The sequence below is a fragment of the Brassica oleracea genome, chromosome C9, assembly GCF_000695525.1.
Source record: "Brassica oleracea var. oleracea cultivar TO1000 chromosome C9, BOL, whole genome shotgun sequence".
Lineage (NCBI taxonomy): Eukaryota > Viridiplantae > Streptophyta > Magnoliopsida > Brassicales > Brassicaceae > Brassica > Brassica oleracea.
This window is the reverse complement of record NC_027756.1, coordinates 39,698,646-39,715,970: the sequence shown is the minus strand read 5'-3', so window position 1 is coordinate 39,715,970 and position 17,325 is coordinate 39,698,646. Positions and strand designations below refer to the sequence as shown.

The following is a 17,325-nucleotide window of genomic DNA, read 5'->3' as shown; positions in this document are numbered from 1 at the left end:
TGTAACTGGAACATCATCTGAGAACAAGACTCATGAATATCATCTTTCCGATCTGTATCAGTTCCAGCAAGGAATCTACCATAACCTGAAGCACAGTCGCTGGTGAATCTCGAAAATCCCCAAATCTTTTTACCTGAAAGACCGACACAAAAAGTTGAAATCTTTTACCTTAAGAATCAATATAACAAGACAAAACCAATGCCTTTCTTTCTAATTAAATCCTTTACCACCAAGAAGTTGCAAAACGACGGCAAGATTTTGTGAATTAAAGACAGAAAAGAAAAGAGATGATTACTTGTGTAATTGGAAGGAACAACAACAAGAAGCCTAACTCGATCTCCAGGCTGGACAACATGAGTTAAAGTCCAAAGAAGAGCTGCTTTAGGGATCTCCTTTGAAGCTCTAACAGCCACCATTACTTTCTTCCCTACCACAACACCTCTCTCTCTACTACCCTTCTGCTTCATTCTCTTAGATTAGATAAATCCAAATAGACCCTAAACCTCCCTCAAGTTTCTTCTTCTTCAACCTTTGCTTTCACACGCTTTTAGCACTTCCACTTAATCTAAACCCATTTTTGTTTCCCTGAAATGAGAAAGTGGAAGTATCACGCAACCCAAGATGCTTTCAGAAGTGACCCAAAAGCTCAAGAAATAAAAATAAAGTTGAGAAATTTACGCGTGTGTGAGTGTGAAGAAGTGTGTGAGATTCAATGTCTCTAAAAAAACTATTTTTTTTTTGTTTAATCTGAGAAACCCAAGAACAACAACAGATGCACAAAACACAACAGCACAAGAACCCACACACTACGTTCTCTCTCTCTTAACAGATCGAATCCCTATACTCTAAAAGTAGATCTCTTTCACTCTCTTTCTCTCTCTCTCTCTCTGAGGAATTTCAAAGCCTTGGTTAGGTTTCGAAGACTTTTAAGCTCCATGAAAACGGTGTGAGCATTGCTTTGCTGTAGAGAACAAGAAGACTTTGCTCATCCTTTGTTGATTGGTGGGGCCAAAAGCTGGATTTTGAAAATTTTGGATTTTTCAACACTAGTTTCTTAGACAAAAAAAATAAACAGAGGAACTTGGTTGGAGAGAACAGGAAAGCTCCAAAAGGAAGATTTGAAGAAAGAAAATATCAGAGTAAAAGACAAATAAGATGTTTTTAGGATTTGTAATAAGCTCTGTTTGAAGGAAGAGACAATGGCTAATTATTATTATATGATTGGAGTTTCTTTCAACTCTTCTCTCTGCAATTTTATTTTTATTATAATAAAAAGGAGAAAGAAAGAAAGAATAAAAAAAATATTCACAAAGGACTCTGCTTTATTCTAAAGAAGAGGAAAAAGAATCCAATAGAGCTGTGTCAAAGGATAATACTTATTCTTCTTGATTTTTAAAAATAAGACCGTTTCTTTCTTCATTGTCAAGTTATGGCCCCAAGTTTTCATTCTTTATGACAAAGAATAACATTATAGAATCGATTCTCAAAATTCATTCAAAACATATACTTATTAAAGAGAAGGGAGGAAATGATAGTACTAAATAACTAAGGAGGTGAACGTTGCACTTGCATGCTTTTTTCATCATGTTTGCTTTATTTATTTCAGTGGAGAAAGTGACAAAAGAAAGTTGGATAAAGATGATTTGTACTTTATTAAAGCATGAAAGGTGTTCCAATAAATCAACTCTAGTGATGTAATCGAATATATCATGTGTCATATTAGAAATGAGTCCTAGTTAATATTTTATGATTTGTAATACAAAAAACATATACTGTTACTGAAGTGAAAGAATATTGCAAACAATTTTTTTGGATTTAATGGCTGCATGAAAGCACACTAGTAACTAACTATTGTTTTATGTCAGTTGTTCATTTTTGGCATTCTAGTTCTAGTATTATGTATGACCTAAAAGAAATATTTTGGCTATGCAACGATGTGGGCTATTGTTCTTGACTAAGCCATTTGATAGTAAAATTCATTTCACAGAGAAAATTCAAACTGAACAGCTTTAGAACATGAGTATTATTCTTTCCTCCATTTTTTTGTTCGTTACCTTTTGAACTTTTGCTCAATTTAAATCTACCGAGGCAGCCCATTATAGTAAACATGGCCCAAAAATAAGAAACCAAAGTGAAGCAAGTATGAAGAATAGACAAGGCCCAATGAATTTTCTATTCATAGAGATGAGTGAAGAAAAAGAAAACAAGTAGTTGACTTACGAAAACTGGAGTTGGTGGACTGGTAAGAGGAGATTCGTTAATCGATGAGCACTTGGAGGTTTTGCAGTCGTTTATTCGGTTGATGGGAAGAAAAATCCCAACCATGGAAAACAATTTAACCAATAAATTTTTTAACTGTTCATAGGAAAATAATGCTACATTTATGCTAATTACGTTCTCAGCACTGACTGCGAGATGACAGTCACTAATCCTTAAAACGTACAGAGAAAGCTTCACAGTTCTAACGGTAACATGACACACAAAGAAAGAAGCATATAATAATCAAACCATTCTTTTTTTGGAGGGAGACTTTCTTATCTTTCTTTATCAGTTTGTGACTTGGAATTATATAAAAATAAAATAAAGCTTTGAGAAAAAGAACAAAAAAACACAGACCGTAACTTATTGTATCATAGGAATGAATTTCGGCGACGGCAATTTCTTCGCCGTTGTCTCCACTGTATACAAGCGAGAAGACTATAAACGAACCAAGCACGACGCCGTTTTCTCCAAGTGGAAGGTCCTCTCTCTCCCTCAATTGGGGTTTTTTTCTGGATCTTGGGTTGTATCCTCTGATTTTCAGTCGAATTGAAATAAATCATCTTCGATTTCGACCTAGGTAGATGCTTGAATATCTATGAAATAATCTAAGCTATGGTCTTTCAAGAACCCCTGAATAAATTTGTGTCACATGTTATTGCAGGCTTTTACTTGCTTCCACTCCTCTTGATTTTTTGTTTTAGTTTCTCACTTTATTACACCTAATTAGTTTGCAACTTGAAGTGGTTTGATCTTAATCTTGTCTATTTATCATATAATCTTGGGACTCTGGTGTTAAACTTAAAATTTCAAACACAGGTTCTGATAGGATCCAACGATTGGGAGGATTTCAAAAACGGGAAAGACGGTGTAGCTAGATACAGAGTCCAGAACTTACCTCGTAGATCTTGTCCTGGTCTGTATGAGCTCGGTGTAGTAGTCATCGGTCATGACCAAGCCCGGAAGCTTGACTCGGATGATGTCCTCGCTGCATATCTAGGACAGGCTGAAAGATCTAGACTTCAGAGTTATGGAAGATCCGGTGCTCATTTACGCAATGTTAGCAATAACAACCTTAACCACTGTGAAGCCATCGAGTCTCCTGATAAGAAAGCTGTGACCACTGGTTTGTTTGAGGACATATTCATCAAAGATGGCTCGGTTCTGTATAGATGGGCTCCGGTAATTAATTATGTCTTCTTATCTTATCTCTTTACTTCTGTAATAACTTTGAGGCTAACTGGTGTGACGTATCAGATGGGGTCTAAGAGGGAAGCTGAGGCAACGGAAGGGATGCTTTTGAGCACGTTTGACTATGCGTGGAACAAAGGAAGCAACGGGGAACGACGCCAGCTTGATCTGCTGATGAAGCTCGGTGATCGCGAGTTTACGAGGAGCAGAAAGTCCGGGATATCACGAGTGATGTTTCCTTTCCTCCGGAATCAAGTTGGTATAAGAATCAAAGGGGAGAAGCATGTGCTTGAAGAAGAGAGAAAGCTAAGCTCTGATGTTGTTGAAGAGAAGAAGAAGAGTTTCGGTTTCCTCGCTTCCATTATCAAACTTTCCCAGTCTAGACCTCAGCCGGTTTCAGACAAACTTGATGAGATAGATGGTTCTGTTTGTGGAGTCATACTTGGAAATGGTGGTCGTTGTAACAGAAGTCCAGTTAAAGGAAGAAAGAGATGCGAAGAGCATAAAGGGCAGAGAGTTTGCCGTGTTTCACCGGTGAAAAACCCGCCACAGCCCGAGATTTTCGCCGGGCAAGATTACAAACACGAAGACTCTGATGTCGCATGTGGAGTGATCTTACCAAACATGGAACCTTGCAGTAAGAGACCTGTTCCAGGAAGAAAACGATGTGAGGATCATAAAGGCATGAGGATCAACGCTTTCCTCTTTCTTCTTAACCGGACAGACCGTGAGAGAACAGTCAAAACCGAGAAACCTGATCCTGAATCGCCTACATGCAACATAGTTGAAGAAGAAGAAGCTTTGAGTCGCTTCTGTGAAGCTACAACAAAGAGTGGTGTACCTTGCACAAGAAGCTCTCCTAAAGGAAGCAAAAGGTGTTGGCAACATAAGGAGAAAACTTCCGGCGATAGCTTGCCGGTAAAGGTTCATCCGGTGGCCGGAACACAAGTGATATGCGGTGTTAAAGTGAGTAATGGATTGGTCTGTGAGAGATCTCCGGTGAAAGGACGTAAAAGATGTGAAGAGCACAAGGGAATGAGAGTCATCATCCCTTCATGACTTGGTTAAGTTACGCTGTCACCTAACCGGAATTGTTTGTACCATACCGGTTTTGTTTGTTTATTGTACCATTTTCTGTACCGAATTAATTGTTATTTTTTTTATTATTTAAATAATAAATTCAATGAGGTGTGCTCTCCTACAGTGAATCACCACCGTCAACTTTTTGAAGGATGAACTTAATCTAACGGATAATAAGGTAGAATAATCAACGGCTCAGATTTGTTTACTTTGATCATGCGCACGATGGTTTAAATCCCGCACGATGAGAATTCAAATCGTCATTTTATCGCCGTCGTTAAAATGCCGCCGGCCGGAGAACTCCAACATTCACCGGGTAACCAATCTAACGACACTCAACCTTCCGAATCAGAAGCCACGGCGGAGATTTTCGCAGCTGAGGCGGATGCGGAGGCTGCAGGATTATGGACACAGATCAAAGCGGAAGCTCGCCACGACGCCGAGGAGGAGCCGGCGTTAGCTAGCTACCTTTTCTCGACGATTCTCTCTCATTCATCTCTTGAGCGATCTATCTCGTTTCATTTAGGAAACAAGCTCTGCTCCTCGACGCTCCTCTCCACGCTTCTATACGATCTCTTCCTAAACACATTCACCTCCGATCCTTCTCTCCAAAACGCCACCGTCGCGGATCTGCGCGCTGCTCGCGTACGTGATCCGGCTTGTATCTCGTTCTCACAGTGCCTTCTCAATTACAAAGGCTTCCTCGCAATTCAGGTGAATCTGGACCGTCCGATTTTGGTTTTAAATTCAATCTGGCGAATCTGCACCGTACGATTTAAATGAAGTTTTGATTTGTTTTTTAGGCGCATCGTGTCTCGCACAAGCTATGGACTCAATCGCGTAAGCCATTAGCCTTAGCTCTTCACTCACGAGTCTCCGACGTGTTCGCCGTCGATATCCATCCAGCAGCGAAGATCGGGAAAGGGATACTTCTCGACCACGCGACAGGTGTCGTGATCGGAGAAACAGCTGTGATTGGGAACAATGTCTCGATCCTCCACCACGTGACGCTTGGTGGGACAGGTAAAGCTTGTGGAGACAGGCATCCGAAGATTGGTGACGGCTGCTTGATCGGAGCTGGAGCGACTATTCTCGGGAACGTTAAGATCGGGGCAGGAGCTAAAGTGGGTGCTGGCTCTGTTGTTCTGATTGATGTTCCTCCGCGAGCGACGGCGGTTGGGAATCCGGCGAGGCTTGTCGGAGGAAAAGAGAAACCAACGATGCATGATGAGGAGTGTCCTGGAGAATCGATGGATCACACTTCATTCATCTCGGAATGGTCAGATTACATTATTTGAAGTAATATTATATTTGTTAATGTGTTTTTGAAAGCGATTGATTGTTCGGTTGAGTTTGGTAGAATGGCTGAGTGATTTTTTGTTGGATTTATAAATTGTTAAGATGTTCAATGCAGTAATAAGGAAGGGGTTTAAGTTTGATCTTGTTATTGATCATTAGTCATCTAAGAGTTTACTACCTCTTGTTCCTATGCAACATCATTCTTTATTAACTACCAATCCGAGTAACTCGTCAACCCGGAGTTCCATCTCAAGAATGATTCTTCTACTGGTACATGGACAAATGTGTAGATCATGGGCTTACCAGTTTTGAACGTTACACATGACCAAATCTTTGTTTTCAAGAGGCATGATAATCAACTCTGCTTATATCGATAGGCCCGTATGCAATTTGAGAAACACAACAATTGAAATAGGATAGCCCCGCATTCGTATAAGATCTATTATCATGTTCCAATCTTTCCGTTTTTTTCTTTGTTGGAATTGATGAGCCAAACAAGGCCATTCGTATACGCCTATTTCTCACTTTCTAATATTACTTATTGATAGCCAAAGAGCTAGTTGGCTGTCTGACTCTAATTGAAATGCTAAGAACCTAAATGAATTCATTGATAAGGGTGAAGAAACTTTCAGAGAAGCTAGGCGATGTGATAAAATCGAATTCTTGTTGAGGTGGAAATATTCATATCCAACATGAATTTATTATTGAAATAGATCAGTGTCCCATCACAAAACAATTGTTACAATGTCACAACAACAGAACATTTTACATATATGCATTAAAAAAATGAAATAATAAAACAACATGTGTGGCTTCTCAACGAAAGAACTGTTGTCTTTTATCATGGCTGGCTACAAAAGAATTGTGTTATAAGGATGGCTTGAATGTTCCCTGCTTCGTCTTCTCCTCAGATCTCCCCTAGTGTTTGTTCTATATCTACAACAGCCCTAATAAGATTTTAACGTCAGCAAGTAGAAACTCGGGTTTTGATAGGCTTAAGCTTTAATCCCATGCTTTCAGGAGAGAGAAGCTCAGGTGAAATGCAACAAGGGCTAAGAGGACTTCTAGGGCTCTCTGTGAAATAAGATGGTCTATATAATCCATAACCCATCAAGAAATATTCCATTGGAACCAACATTGCATGTGGTTGCTCCTCCGTTACCATCGAACCACAAGCCTGAACCTCAACCAAAGCACAGTATCCTCTATCCAAATTTGCTGCCATGTGAACAGCTTCTGAATAGAAGGGAGACTGATCTCCGATAAAGATAAGCGTCCTGCATTTTAGTTTCTTCAATCCATTTGAGATGTCAGGTCTCCTGCAAGAGCAAATGTTTAGTTCTACGTCAAATTAAGAAAGCCAATATTCGACAAAAATGCTGCTAAGATGTTTGTTGTTTTACCGATCAATGGCATCAAGAAACCGCATGACGTTTACACTTTTCCTCTCATCAAGCAGCTGTGGACATTACCAAAAGCTATGTCAACTACTTGATATACAGATATATATATATATATGAAGCAGGACACAAGAAAAGGAAAGGGTAGAACACTGACTCTTCTGCAAGCTTGTGCTATATCTGACTCTGGAATCTCTATGTTACCACGGACTTCCTGTTGCAAGAAGAAGCATTTTTTCACAGCCAATTTTTTATTAGAGCAGAACTAGTAATGGTGACTGCAGTTAACGCACCTTACTGAAATATCTCTGAAGCAAAAACTCTTTTACCACTCCACACATTCCGTAGAAATACAACAAGTTTGAGACAACTCTGTTGTAAAACCATTCAGACCAAGACGGCGCCTTGCATAGCGGTGAGATAAGAATCAAACCCAAAACTCTTTCTCTATGTTTCATCTGAATAGTTTCAAAACACAGAACATATAATTAAAAAACAATGTCTGTCTGAGGAAAATGATTGTGGAGAAGAGTAAAGGTAAAATAGGAACATACCGCAAATAATGTGAGGATGTAAGCACCTGCAGTCACTCCCATACACATCACAGCACCAAGGCTGAACAAAAAAAAAGCTTAAACGTCATCAGTTACATGTCTGTAAACTTCAATAAGGGCTTCATTCAATCATTACCCGAAAAAGTTGAGCACTTCAAGGATCTGATCCGCCAAACCATCAGCAGAAGGGACTGAATCAGTAGGATAAATCGGAGCAGCTCCTAACTGCAAGAACTCTTCGTGGAAACAGAGGAATCATGTGAGTAATCACATATGGCAAATGAATTACCAAACTTAAAAGAGAAACTAAATTTATGGACCTCATGACCGGGTGGACTGATATGATAAATGCAGAAGTTATGAAGTAGCAAGGAAGCTGCTTCAGGGCAGAAGAATAATCCTTGGAAGCATGACATATCTGAAGAACAAGAAGAAGAAGCAAACAACCATTAAAATGTCAGCAAAACAGACAAGAGGATCCTGTAAAGACTTACGGTTAAGGGCCAGATCAGGATAAGTAATCAATGCTGGCTTTTCTCGATCTCCATAGACAATGACAGACACAACACCACAAGCTGTTTTAACACGATGCTCCTGAACAGAAGAAAAAACCAGCAAGTTTTAACAAAAAAGCAACCACCACCAACATAAAACTTTTAACCATACACTACTATCTCTTTACCATTATCTTCAGTAAAACAATTCATCAACTTCTCTTTTGTATTTTGTATACTAAAGTTGAGAATTTGACAACTTACTTTAGGTATATATATAGGAAGACAATAAAGAAAACATCTCTGTTAGAACTATTCCATGTGCAGCTTTCTACTTTAAGGGGCAATAAACAGAATCAAAACTTCATCATCATCCAAAGAATGGCCTAATTCTAATCATTGTGAGTCTTTTTCTTTTTAATAAAAAAGGAACGACAGTGTAAAAAGAGGAGCAAGAATATAAGTGTTAAGGAGATGATAAAGATGCATTAGTCTTTAATCGTTAAATAGAAAAGGGTTAAAGGTAAACAAAAACAGCTGGAGTTTTTCTTCTTTTATACAAAAAGAATGAAAAGAAAATAAGACAAAGAATAAGGAATACAAAAGAAGAAGAAGATGAAGAAGAAGATAACTTTGCAAAGAGAAGATCCCAGGAATAATCCACAAGCAAAGAATTTTCCAACAAACCATTACATTCTTCCAAAAGAAAATCTCATTCATTATTACAAATCAATTAAATCTAACAATGGGTAATGAATAACAAAACCATAACATTCGTCCACATAATCTCAATCAGAAGATATCAATAAGATTCAAGCAAAGATTAAGATACACCCAGAAACAAAGACTCCAGTTTTATAATTTCAAGAAGCCAGAATTGCAATTAAAATTCGAAAAGGGTAGGTAGAAGAGAGGACCTTGCCACCAAGATAGATCGTTCCAAGGTCGACGGAGACGGAGTCGTTTGACTCCGCCATTGGCAATAAAAGCTCCTCCGTTTCCGCCGCCGTCGTTGCCTTTATGTGCTGCGGGATAACAAGAGAAGGCTCTCCTCTCCTCTTCCTCTTCCTCTCGCTACCTCTAGAATGTTTTGGCTTTTCTTTAGCTTATACACAAAGCGATCCCTCCTCTCTCCTCTCTCTCCTCTCTCCTCTCTCTCCTCTCTCCTCTCTCCTCTCTCCTATTAAGACCTCTCTGTAAAAAGAACCGATTTTTAGTTTTTTTTTTCTTTTTCTTTTTTTTTTCTTCCTTCACTCTCTCTCTCTCTCTCTCTCTCTTTAAAAGTTTGCGGTGATTTCTCCATAGACGCCGGTACTTGTAACATGACACACTCGAACTGTCAAAAAACCCAAAAAAACAAAAAACATTTTTTATTCTGTTTCGGCGAATATTAATAATTCATTTAAAAATGCATTTTGAATCTAAAAAAAATTATGGGAACAATTGAGTGAAGAAACAGAATCGAATAAAAGCAAAATTATAATTTGAAAAAGTTGACCTTCTATATAGATGGACATAACATTGGGCACATTTCGTAATAAGCCTAGTGTGCAAATATGGTGGACAGTTATTGCATCTTTTCACAATTACGGACTTTTCTGAAAATCTCGATTATTTGACAACAGAACTTGAAAAAAACAAAAATAAAGGGGGCGTTCCGAGAATCGAACTCGGGACCTCTCGCACCCAAAGCGAGAATCATACCACTAGACCAAACGCCCTCATTGATTTTAGAGGTATTTAAACCTTCTTATATCTGGGCCGCTAACCGTTCTTCTCGAGAAGAGAATACATAAAGCTTACTGAAAGTATCGCATCACTCTCTACATTTCCATAAGCCAAGCCCTCCACAATTTTCCCGCCTTTGTCTCACTCTCTTCCCCGCCTTGACTCTCCATGGTTCAGAAGCGCCGCCGGGTCGGACTCTCTCCCGCCGGTAAGTAATTTCTTCTCCTATTCCAATTGTAGCTCCGCTTTTCGTATTTTTCTTCTAATTTGGTCTCTCTTTTTTTCGGTAACAGATACTGGTGTGGAGGCTAACGAGTGCATCAAAATTTATCTCGGTACGTATCTGATTTTGATTTTGATGTTTAATTTTATTTTAGGTACGGAATTAGGGTTTACGGTCTATGTTTACGCCTTCCATGTGTGTAGTTTTTGGCTTTTATCGGCAATTTTAATGGCAATTTTGTATCTCGGATGGCTGATATATTCGTTTGGAGAAGAAGGCCATGAGATGAAACTGTTTCGAGTATGTGCATGATTGCAATTTAGTCCTTACTCTGCGTCATTATCTCAGTACACATAGTTGATATCAAAAGGTCGTGCTTGCCTTAGGTTGTGCTGAATTTTTTTTTTCTTAATTCCTACTGATTATAAGCTCATGGTTATGAATGTGTCTCATTGGAGTTTATTTGGTTTTTGTGTCATAATTTTGATTTCTCTTTTTCTTTTTTTTTTTTTTTTTTTTTTTTTTTGTGTTGTGGGTTGGTTTCTAGTTTACAGCAAAGAGGAAGTAGGTTCTCCTGAAGTTCCATGTGTTAATCCAGTTGATTTGAACGATTTTTTTGATGGAGATGGAAAAATACATGGCTACCAAGGTTTGAAGGTAGTTTTACTCTTTTACAGTTACATTGCTCTTTGTTAATTTTTTTGGTTTTTGTCATTGTTGTGTTTAACGCTGCTGTCAATTTCGTTTGTTTCAGATAAATGTATGGATCAATAGCATCATTGCATTCATATGCTGATGTTACATACAAGAGCACAACCAATGTAAGTGTCTCACTTACTTTTAATCCATTGGATTGGTTTATGTATGGCGTTTCTAGACTGAAAATATATCTTTTATATATAAAGTAGACTTGTGCTTTGCCCACAGCCTTCCACGTCACCAAAGAAGATGGGGCGTTTTTGGACACGTGGCACCCTCTTATTAAAAAATATACTTGCTTTTGTTCGGCTTTCTAATGGGCTTTGACGAGTTAATTATTTGTGGGCTTTTAATTACATGAATTCGTCTGAAAAATAAACAAAAGCGGAGCCCGTATGTCGACTTTTCTTCTTCATAAAAAGCCGCCATTGATTAGTAGGGTTCATCCTCTTCTGCAAACTGTGATTAGGCAAACAATAACGGAGGTTCTGAAAGGTTGTGTAAGACGTGTCTCCGTGAGGAATCTATGCGTTTAGCTTGGTTCGTGTCGTTTCGTTTGCGATTCTTCTCATCCAAGCCGTAACGTTTTACATTGATTCAACGCCATTACCAATCCCTAACGTGTTGCATTGATTCAATGCCATTAACGCCTTCTTAACTCTCTCAACTCACTACAACCACGATCACTGATTTATATCTCCTTCCAGAAAGTTTCGTAAAGTTAAAGGTAAAGTTTCGTACCTTCAACATCATCCTCACAATTCCTCATAGCACTAGAAATTTCTTTGCCAGTATAAGATTGTTTTTTTGTTCTCATTGAGTATTTAGATATTTGTCTCATCTATTATTTCCGCTTTTTAGTTTATTCATAATTTCTAAGGGTTTGTGTATGTGATTGGTGGGATTGTGATACTTAGCCAGTATCTGTAATAATTTCTCCTTCATTTGGTTCAAAGTGATTGAGACTAATGTTTACCAAGATTTAGTCAGATCTGACCTCATAAAAATTGACCATTCCATTCACTGTTCAAATCTTGATGATCAGGTGTTAATAAATTTCATTTTATTTTTTGTTTGTTGGGAAGAAACGATGCATCATTGAGAAGTTCAGCCAAATGCTTTCGCCGCGGGCATAGATTTTAGGTGCTCCGTTTCAGTGGTAGAAAAGGATCAGACTGTTGACGTTACTCCAAAACCATATCATATTGGTTTCCTTGACCCTGCAGTCTACAAACAGATCCACCATCCCTCTCGGTCTCTGCTATTACTTCAGATGAACAGATCTTCTTAACTCTCTCAACTCACTACAACCACGATCACTGATTTATATCTCCTTCCAGAAAGTTTCGTAAAGTTAAAGGTAAAGTTTCGTACCTTCAACATCATCCTCACAATTCCTCATAGCACTAGAAATTTCTTTGTCAGTATAAGATTGTTTTTTTGTTCTCATTGAGTATTTAGATATTTGTCTCATCTATTATTTCCGCTTTTTAGTTTATTCATAATTTCTAAGGGTTTGTGTATGTGATTGGTGGGATTGTGATACTTAGCCAGTATCTGTAATAATTTCTCCTTCATTTGGTTCAAAGTGATTGAGACTAATGTTTACCAAGATTTAGTCAGATCTGACCTCATAAAAATTGACCATTCCATTCACTGTTCAAATCTTGATGATCAGGTGTTAATAAATTTCATTTTATTTTTTGTTTGTTGGGAAGAAACGATGCATCATTGAGAAGTTCAGCCAAATGCTTTCGCCGCGGGCATAGATTTTAGGTGCTCCGTTTCAGTGGTAGAAAAGGATCAGACTGTTGACGTTACTCCAAAACCATATCATATTGGTTTCCTTGACCCTGCAGTCTACAAACAGATCCACCATCCCTCTCGGTCTCTGCTATTACTTCAGATGAACAGATCTTCTTAACTCTCTCAACTCACTACAACCACGATCACTGATTTATATCTCCTTCCAGAAAGTTTCGTAAAGTTAAAGGTAAAGTTTCGTACCTTCAACATCATCCTCACAATTCCTCATAGCACTAGAAATTTCTTTGTCAGTATAAGATTGTTTTTTTGTTCTCATTGAGTATTTAGATATTTGTCTCATCTATTATTTCCGCTTTTTAGTTTATTCATAATTTCTAAGGGTTTGTGTATGTGATTGGTGGGATTGTGATACTTAGCCAGTATCTGTAATAATTTCTCCTTCATTTGGTTCAAAGTGATTGAGACTAATGTTTACCAAGATTTAGTCAGATCTGACCTCATAAAAATTGACCATTCCATTCACTGTTCAAATCTTGATGATCAGGTGTTAAATAAATTTCATTTTATTTTTTGTTTGTTGGAAAGAAACGATGCATCATTGAGAAGTTCAGCCAAATGCTTTCGCCGCGGGCATAGATTTTAGGTGCTCCGTTTCAGTGGTAGAAAAGGATCAGACTGTTGACGTTACTCCAAAACCATATCATATTGGTTTCCTTGACCCTGCAGTCTACAAACAGATCCACCATCCCTCTCGGTCTCTGCTATTACTTCAGATGAACAGATCTTTTCCAAATTCGTAGATTTCACCATCCTGATAATTTGTGTATTTGATTCTTTGTTTGCAGCCATCATATAGGGGCTGACCTATTGGCATCAGAGGTCGACGCTGATATCTTTGATATCATAGTCACAAAGGTAATATATCTTTGGTTTGTTTGAGTTCTTAATAGGTGAAATGTAAGTTCTTAGATCACCATTCATGATAAGATGTATAAATAGTGACATAATTCACTTTGATGTTCAAGTTTTTAGATTCACCACTAATATTCTCATTCAACCACATCAAACTAAGATTTCTGACTTGACTTTTTACATGTGCGAAGCTCTAGTTACATGAAATCGATGACACCTCATAATCTTATCTTCATCTCCTGGCACCAAAAAGCTGAGAAACGCCATAGTTTCAGTGGAAATAGGTAACTCCAAAGTGGTAGATGGAATCAGTAATGTTCTTTTGACATCTTCAGCCTGTTCATATGTTCAGCTGTGCGTATAGAAAAGACAGATTACAGTGCATCTTTATGGTTGCTGCCTTTCTCTCTCTGTGAAGTTTCTCAGTAGAGAAAAAGACAGAGAGTGGAAAGAGCTTGACACAATGTTAGTCTTATTGGTTCCCTTCAATATTTTTTCTTTGACTTAGTCATAAACTCTTAATAGCATGTTCTTAATCAAAAAAGCAACATAGTGGGTTGAAGATGATGAAGACTTGAGAAAGAAGTTGTGGCTGATGATTGCAAAGCATGTCGCCAAGCAGGAAAAAGGAGCCAAAAGGGAAACATAAGGAAAACTATTGTATTTCTCAAGGAAATGGATGGTCTTCTAAAGATTGAAGATATTTTGCCATTCTTTCCCGACTTTGCCTTAATTGATGATGACTTTAAGGATAAACGTAAAATCAGGTTTGTAAACGTAAAATCTTGACGATGACTGGGGATTTCAGAATACCCCAGTGATATTTTTCAGCTGGATCACTGGCTCCTTTCTATGTATTTTCCGTGTGGGCACTCTTTCCATTCACAGTGTCTGATCACGCACGTCACAAGTTGTGCACACGAAGAGCAAGTAAGTCTCAAACCATGAGTTCAAATGTAAAATGAAGAACTGGCAGTGGTTAATGCATTGGTAGAACATGTGCTGTTTTCTACCAGTAAAAGCTACCATATATCTATGATAAAAAAGCTTTTACTGTTGATGTGTTTCGTAAAGTTGTTTGAACACTATTTTCGTTATATATTTCTAAAATCTCTAAACTTAACAAAATTTCCCCCAGTTATTATTATAAGTTAGCTTTCTAATTTTCTAACTCCAAATATAAACGCAACTCTCGCTTTTTACATATCTGGTTTTTGATTGAACTAAAGTTGATGTGTTTTAGTAGTTTATCCATCCGATATATGCATTTTTGAAAGAAAAATAAATTGGTTTGAGTTTATATACATGCCAATTTGTTGTTCTCCAATGCGTGCCTGTAATAATTGTACGTGAAGTTCATATCAACTTGATTATTTTTCAGGCCGATAAAATCCTTTCGGATGATAAAATCTCATGTGGCTAAGCCAAACAATATTGGACAGAACAACTTCAAGGTGAAAAAATTGTTCGAACTATCAACTATTTCTAAATTTATACCATTAACTTTGTTTGGTAATATATATATAGTAAAAACTTATAAATTACTACTCAATAAATTAATAGATTCTTCTGATACTGAGTTGGGAATGTTAAATTTGAAAAGATAATAAGTTTCTGAAGAATCTTTTACAAATATATAGTTTCATTAGTATCATAAATTAATAATAACTATATATCAAGTTTATATAAACATAAGAGTATTCTATTGTTTATATATATCCACAATAAATCCACTTCTCAACATTTTAACGTTTAATGTTATTTTGTCAGATAATTACACTATACATCTATATTATATATTATATATTTTTTTGTCTTTTTTTGACAACAATAACTATAACTAGGCAACTAAACCACCCGATTCAGAGAGCCAAATCGGTCTTTTTGTCATAATATCACATAATTACACCTTTTTAAATATTTTAATTTTAATTATATTTACTTTGATGCAAGTATTTATTTTATTTTTATTGAATCATCACTTACACTACTGTCACTAACCACTATCAAATGGATTAAAAAAAAATTTTTAACTCATTAGAGAATAAAAATACAACGCGCCGGAATACCTCTAGTATATATATATATATATATCTTGGAGCATCATTTTCTGTTGCCTTTTTGTTTATTCTTTCAAGGGAGACAAAGGCATCACGGACCTCAAATCTGCTTTACAGGTAATATAGTCAACTTCGGTGTCTCATCATAGTATCTAATGACCCAGCATTTTTCTATTCTTATGATTAACTCTTTCAATTCCACCCAGAACATATTTGCTGAGACTATTGTTGATAACAAGGATGAATTTATGAAAACTTTTTCAACAGAGAAAGATTTTATTAGGTACACACACACCTAATGAATGCTCTCATCTTATATCAAACTTGTTCCTGTGTTTTCTAAGATGTGCTTCTCATTATAGTCCTTGTGTATAATTTTGTACTTTGTCATTGAGTGTTTTAGGAATATGGTCTCAAACGGAGAGGTAGTGCATTCTGGAGTTATAGATAGAAGCAGCATTGATGCTCAAGTGGCTCCTGAATTTTTATGTTCTCTTGTTAGTATTAACTAGACGTGGGTCCATTATATCAGGCAGCAACCCTATTGATGTCACTGATCCTGACTGGCATTTATATCTCTTAATCCAAAAGAAGGAACATAAAGAGGAGCCTTTGTATCAAATTGTGGGCTTTACTGCAGTTTATAAATTCTATCGTTACCCCGACAGGTTAAGGATGCGACTCAGCCAGGTACAATATAATATACCTCAGTTCTTGAATTCTTTTCGACTTGACAGTTTCTTCATTTTGATTTCAGATCTTGGTCTTGCCTTCCTTCCAAGGAAAAGGTTTTGGAAGCTATCTCGTGGAGGTTGTAAACAAAGTGGCCACAGCAGAAAACGTCTACGATCTAACAGTAGAAGAGCCATCCGAGAAGTTCCAACACATTCGCACTTGCATAGACATAAACCGCTTGCGCGCATTCGACCCTATCAAACCAGCCATTGATTCAGCTGTTGAGACTCTCACAAAGGGTAAGCTATCGAAGAAAGCTCAGATACCTCGATTCACTCCGCCTTTGAATGCCATTGATAAAGTCCGTGAAACTCTGAAGATCAACAAGAAACATTTCCTCAAATGCTGGGAGATATTGATATATCTCGCGCTTGACCCTATTGACAAATACTTGGACGATTACACATCTGTTATCACGAACCATGTGAGAGCTGGCATTCTTGGAAAAGATATAGAAGCTCCAAAGAAACAAGTCGTGGATGTTCCAACATCGTATGCAGCTGAAGCATCGTTTGTGGTTTTCAAGAGTCTCAGTGGAGAAGCTAATAATGGGAATGATGTTCAAGTTGATGAAAACAAACCGGATCAAGAGGAGCAGCTGAAGCAATTGGTTGAAGAAAGGATTCGTGAGATTAAGTTGGTTGCTGGGAAAGTCTCAAAGTTAAGGATCTGATTCGAATAAAGACTGAAAGATTTTTGTCACAAAATTTTTTTTATCGAGCGATGTGATCTTTAAAAAGACGGATCTGTTTTTATCCGATCTGTTATGGAGTAAACTTATATAGTTCCGGTTTAGCGGTTTATTCCGGTTATGGCATTATTAGCACAATTTACATCCGATATCCGTAAATTTCGGTTCAGTCAGTACACTAAAAAAGGGAATAATCTATATTCAACCAAAAATCAGAAATCCGGTTAAGGAAA

At 37.4% G+C, this 17,325-nt stretch overlaps 5 protein-coding genes, 1 long non-coding RNA gene and 1 other non-coding gene across 9 annotated transcripts in view; 4 read left to right on the top strand and 3 right to left on the bottom strand.

Annotated features, from left to right (window-relative positions):
* The window catches only part of LOC106318995 (inactive protein kinase SELMODRAFT_444075), a 3,815-nt gene extending 2,588 nt beyond the window's left edge, over positions 1 to 1,227 (bottom strand). The window contains exons 1-3 of one of the 2 annotated variants that reach the window (XM_013757182.1): positions 679 to 1,227; positions 296 to 585; positions 44 to 133 (exon numbers count right to left, since the gene is read on the bottom strand). In XM_013757182.1, coding sequence (XP_013612636.1) covers positions 44 to 133; positions 296 to 467 — 262 coding nt within the window. In that variant the 5' untranslated portion in view covers positions 468 to 585; positions 679 to 1,227. Of the gene's footprint in view, positions 1 to 43; positions 134 to 295 lie in introns of both variants that reach the window. The other variant, XM_013757181.1, reaches the window with a different exon arrangement.
* Positions 1,228 to 2,523: 1,296 nt separating this feature from the next.
* On the top strand, positions 2,524 to 4,637 carry LOC106313735. Its single transcript, XM_013751633.1, has 3 exons — positions 2,524 to 2,740; positions 3,079 to 3,441; positions 3,517 to 4,637. Exons 1-3 carry the CDS (start codon positions 2,639 to 2,641, stop codon positions 4,507 to 4,509), a joined length of 1,458 nt encoding a protein of 485 aa, XP_013607087.1. The 5' UTR covers positions 2,524 to 2,638; the 3' UTR covers positions 4,510 to 4,637.
* Positions 4,638 to 4,754: 117 nt separating this feature from the next.
* On the top strand, positions 4,755 to 5,945 carry LOC106316954 (serine acetyltransferase 5-like). Its single transcript, XM_013754819.1, has 2 exons — positions 4,755 to 5,244; positions 5,334 to 5,945. The coding sequence occupies exons 1-2, from the start codon at positions 4,813 to 4,815 to the stop codon at positions 5,826 to 5,828; spliced, it is 927 nt and encodes a 308-aa protein (XP_013610273.1). The 5' UTR covers positions 4,755 to 4,812; the 3' UTR covers positions 5,829 to 5,945.
* Positions 5,946 to 6,494: 549 nt separating this feature from the next.
* LOC106313761 (pollen-specific protein SF21-like) lies at positions 6,495 to 9,548 on the bottom strand. Of its 2 annotated transcripts, none has more exons than XM_013751663.1 (9): positions 9,195 to 9,548; positions 8,278 to 8,377; positions 8,104 to 8,201; positions 7,920 to 8,008; positions 7,784 to 7,844; positions 7,523 to 7,687; positions 7,387 to 7,443; positions 7,233 to 7,288; positions 6,495 to 7,148 (listed from the first exon to the last, which is right to left on the bottom strand). In XM_013751663.1, exons 1-9 carry the CDS (start codon positions 9,252 to 9,254, stop codon positions 6,794 to 6,796), a joined length of 1,041 nt encoding a protein of 346 aa, XP_013607117.1. In that variant the 5' UTR covers positions 9,255 to 9,548; the 3' UTR covers positions 6,495 to 6,793. The 2 variants fall into 2 exon arrangements, with proteins under 2 accessions (XP_013607117.1, XP_013607118.1); XM_013751664.1 differs by lacking the exon at positions 9,195 to 9,548 and adding an exon at positions 8,466 to 8,506.
* A 378-nt stretch (positions 9,549 to 9,926) lies between these two features.
* On the bottom strand, positions 9,927 to 9,998 carry TRNAP-UGG. The gene has a single exon. It is a non-coding gene; the product is annotated as a tRNA-Pro (tRNA).
* An 83-nt stretch (positions 9,999 to 10,081) lies between these two features.
* Positions 10,082 to 14,156, top strand: LOC106313722. Its single transcript, XR_001264463.1, has 9 exons — positions 10,082 to 10,213; positions 10,299 to 10,340; positions 10,776 to 10,885; positions 10,983 to 11,049; positions 11,397 to 11,654; positions 12,013 to 12,287; positions 12,646 to 12,920; positions 13,280 to 13,448; positions 13,540 to 14,156. It is a non-coding gene; the product is annotated as an uncharacterized LOC106313722 (long non-coding RNA).
* Positions 14,157 to 15,649: 1,493 nt separating this feature from the next.
* Positions 15,650 to 17,213, top strand: LOC106313721 (histone acetyltransferase type B catalytic subunit). Its single transcript, XM_013751621.1, has 4 exons — positions 15,650 to 15,783; positions 15,873 to 15,949; positions 16,070 to 16,356; positions 16,424 to 17,213. The coding sequence occupies exons 3-4, from the start codon at positions 16,129 to 16,131 to the stop codon at positions 17,072 to 17,074; spliced, it is 879 nt and encodes a 292-aa protein (XP_013607075.1). The 5' UTR covers positions 15,650 to 15,783; positions 15,873 to 15,949; positions 16,070 to 16,128; the 3' UTR covers positions 17,075 to 17,213.
* The last annotated feature ends 112 nt before the right edge of the window (positions 17,214 to 17,325 follow it).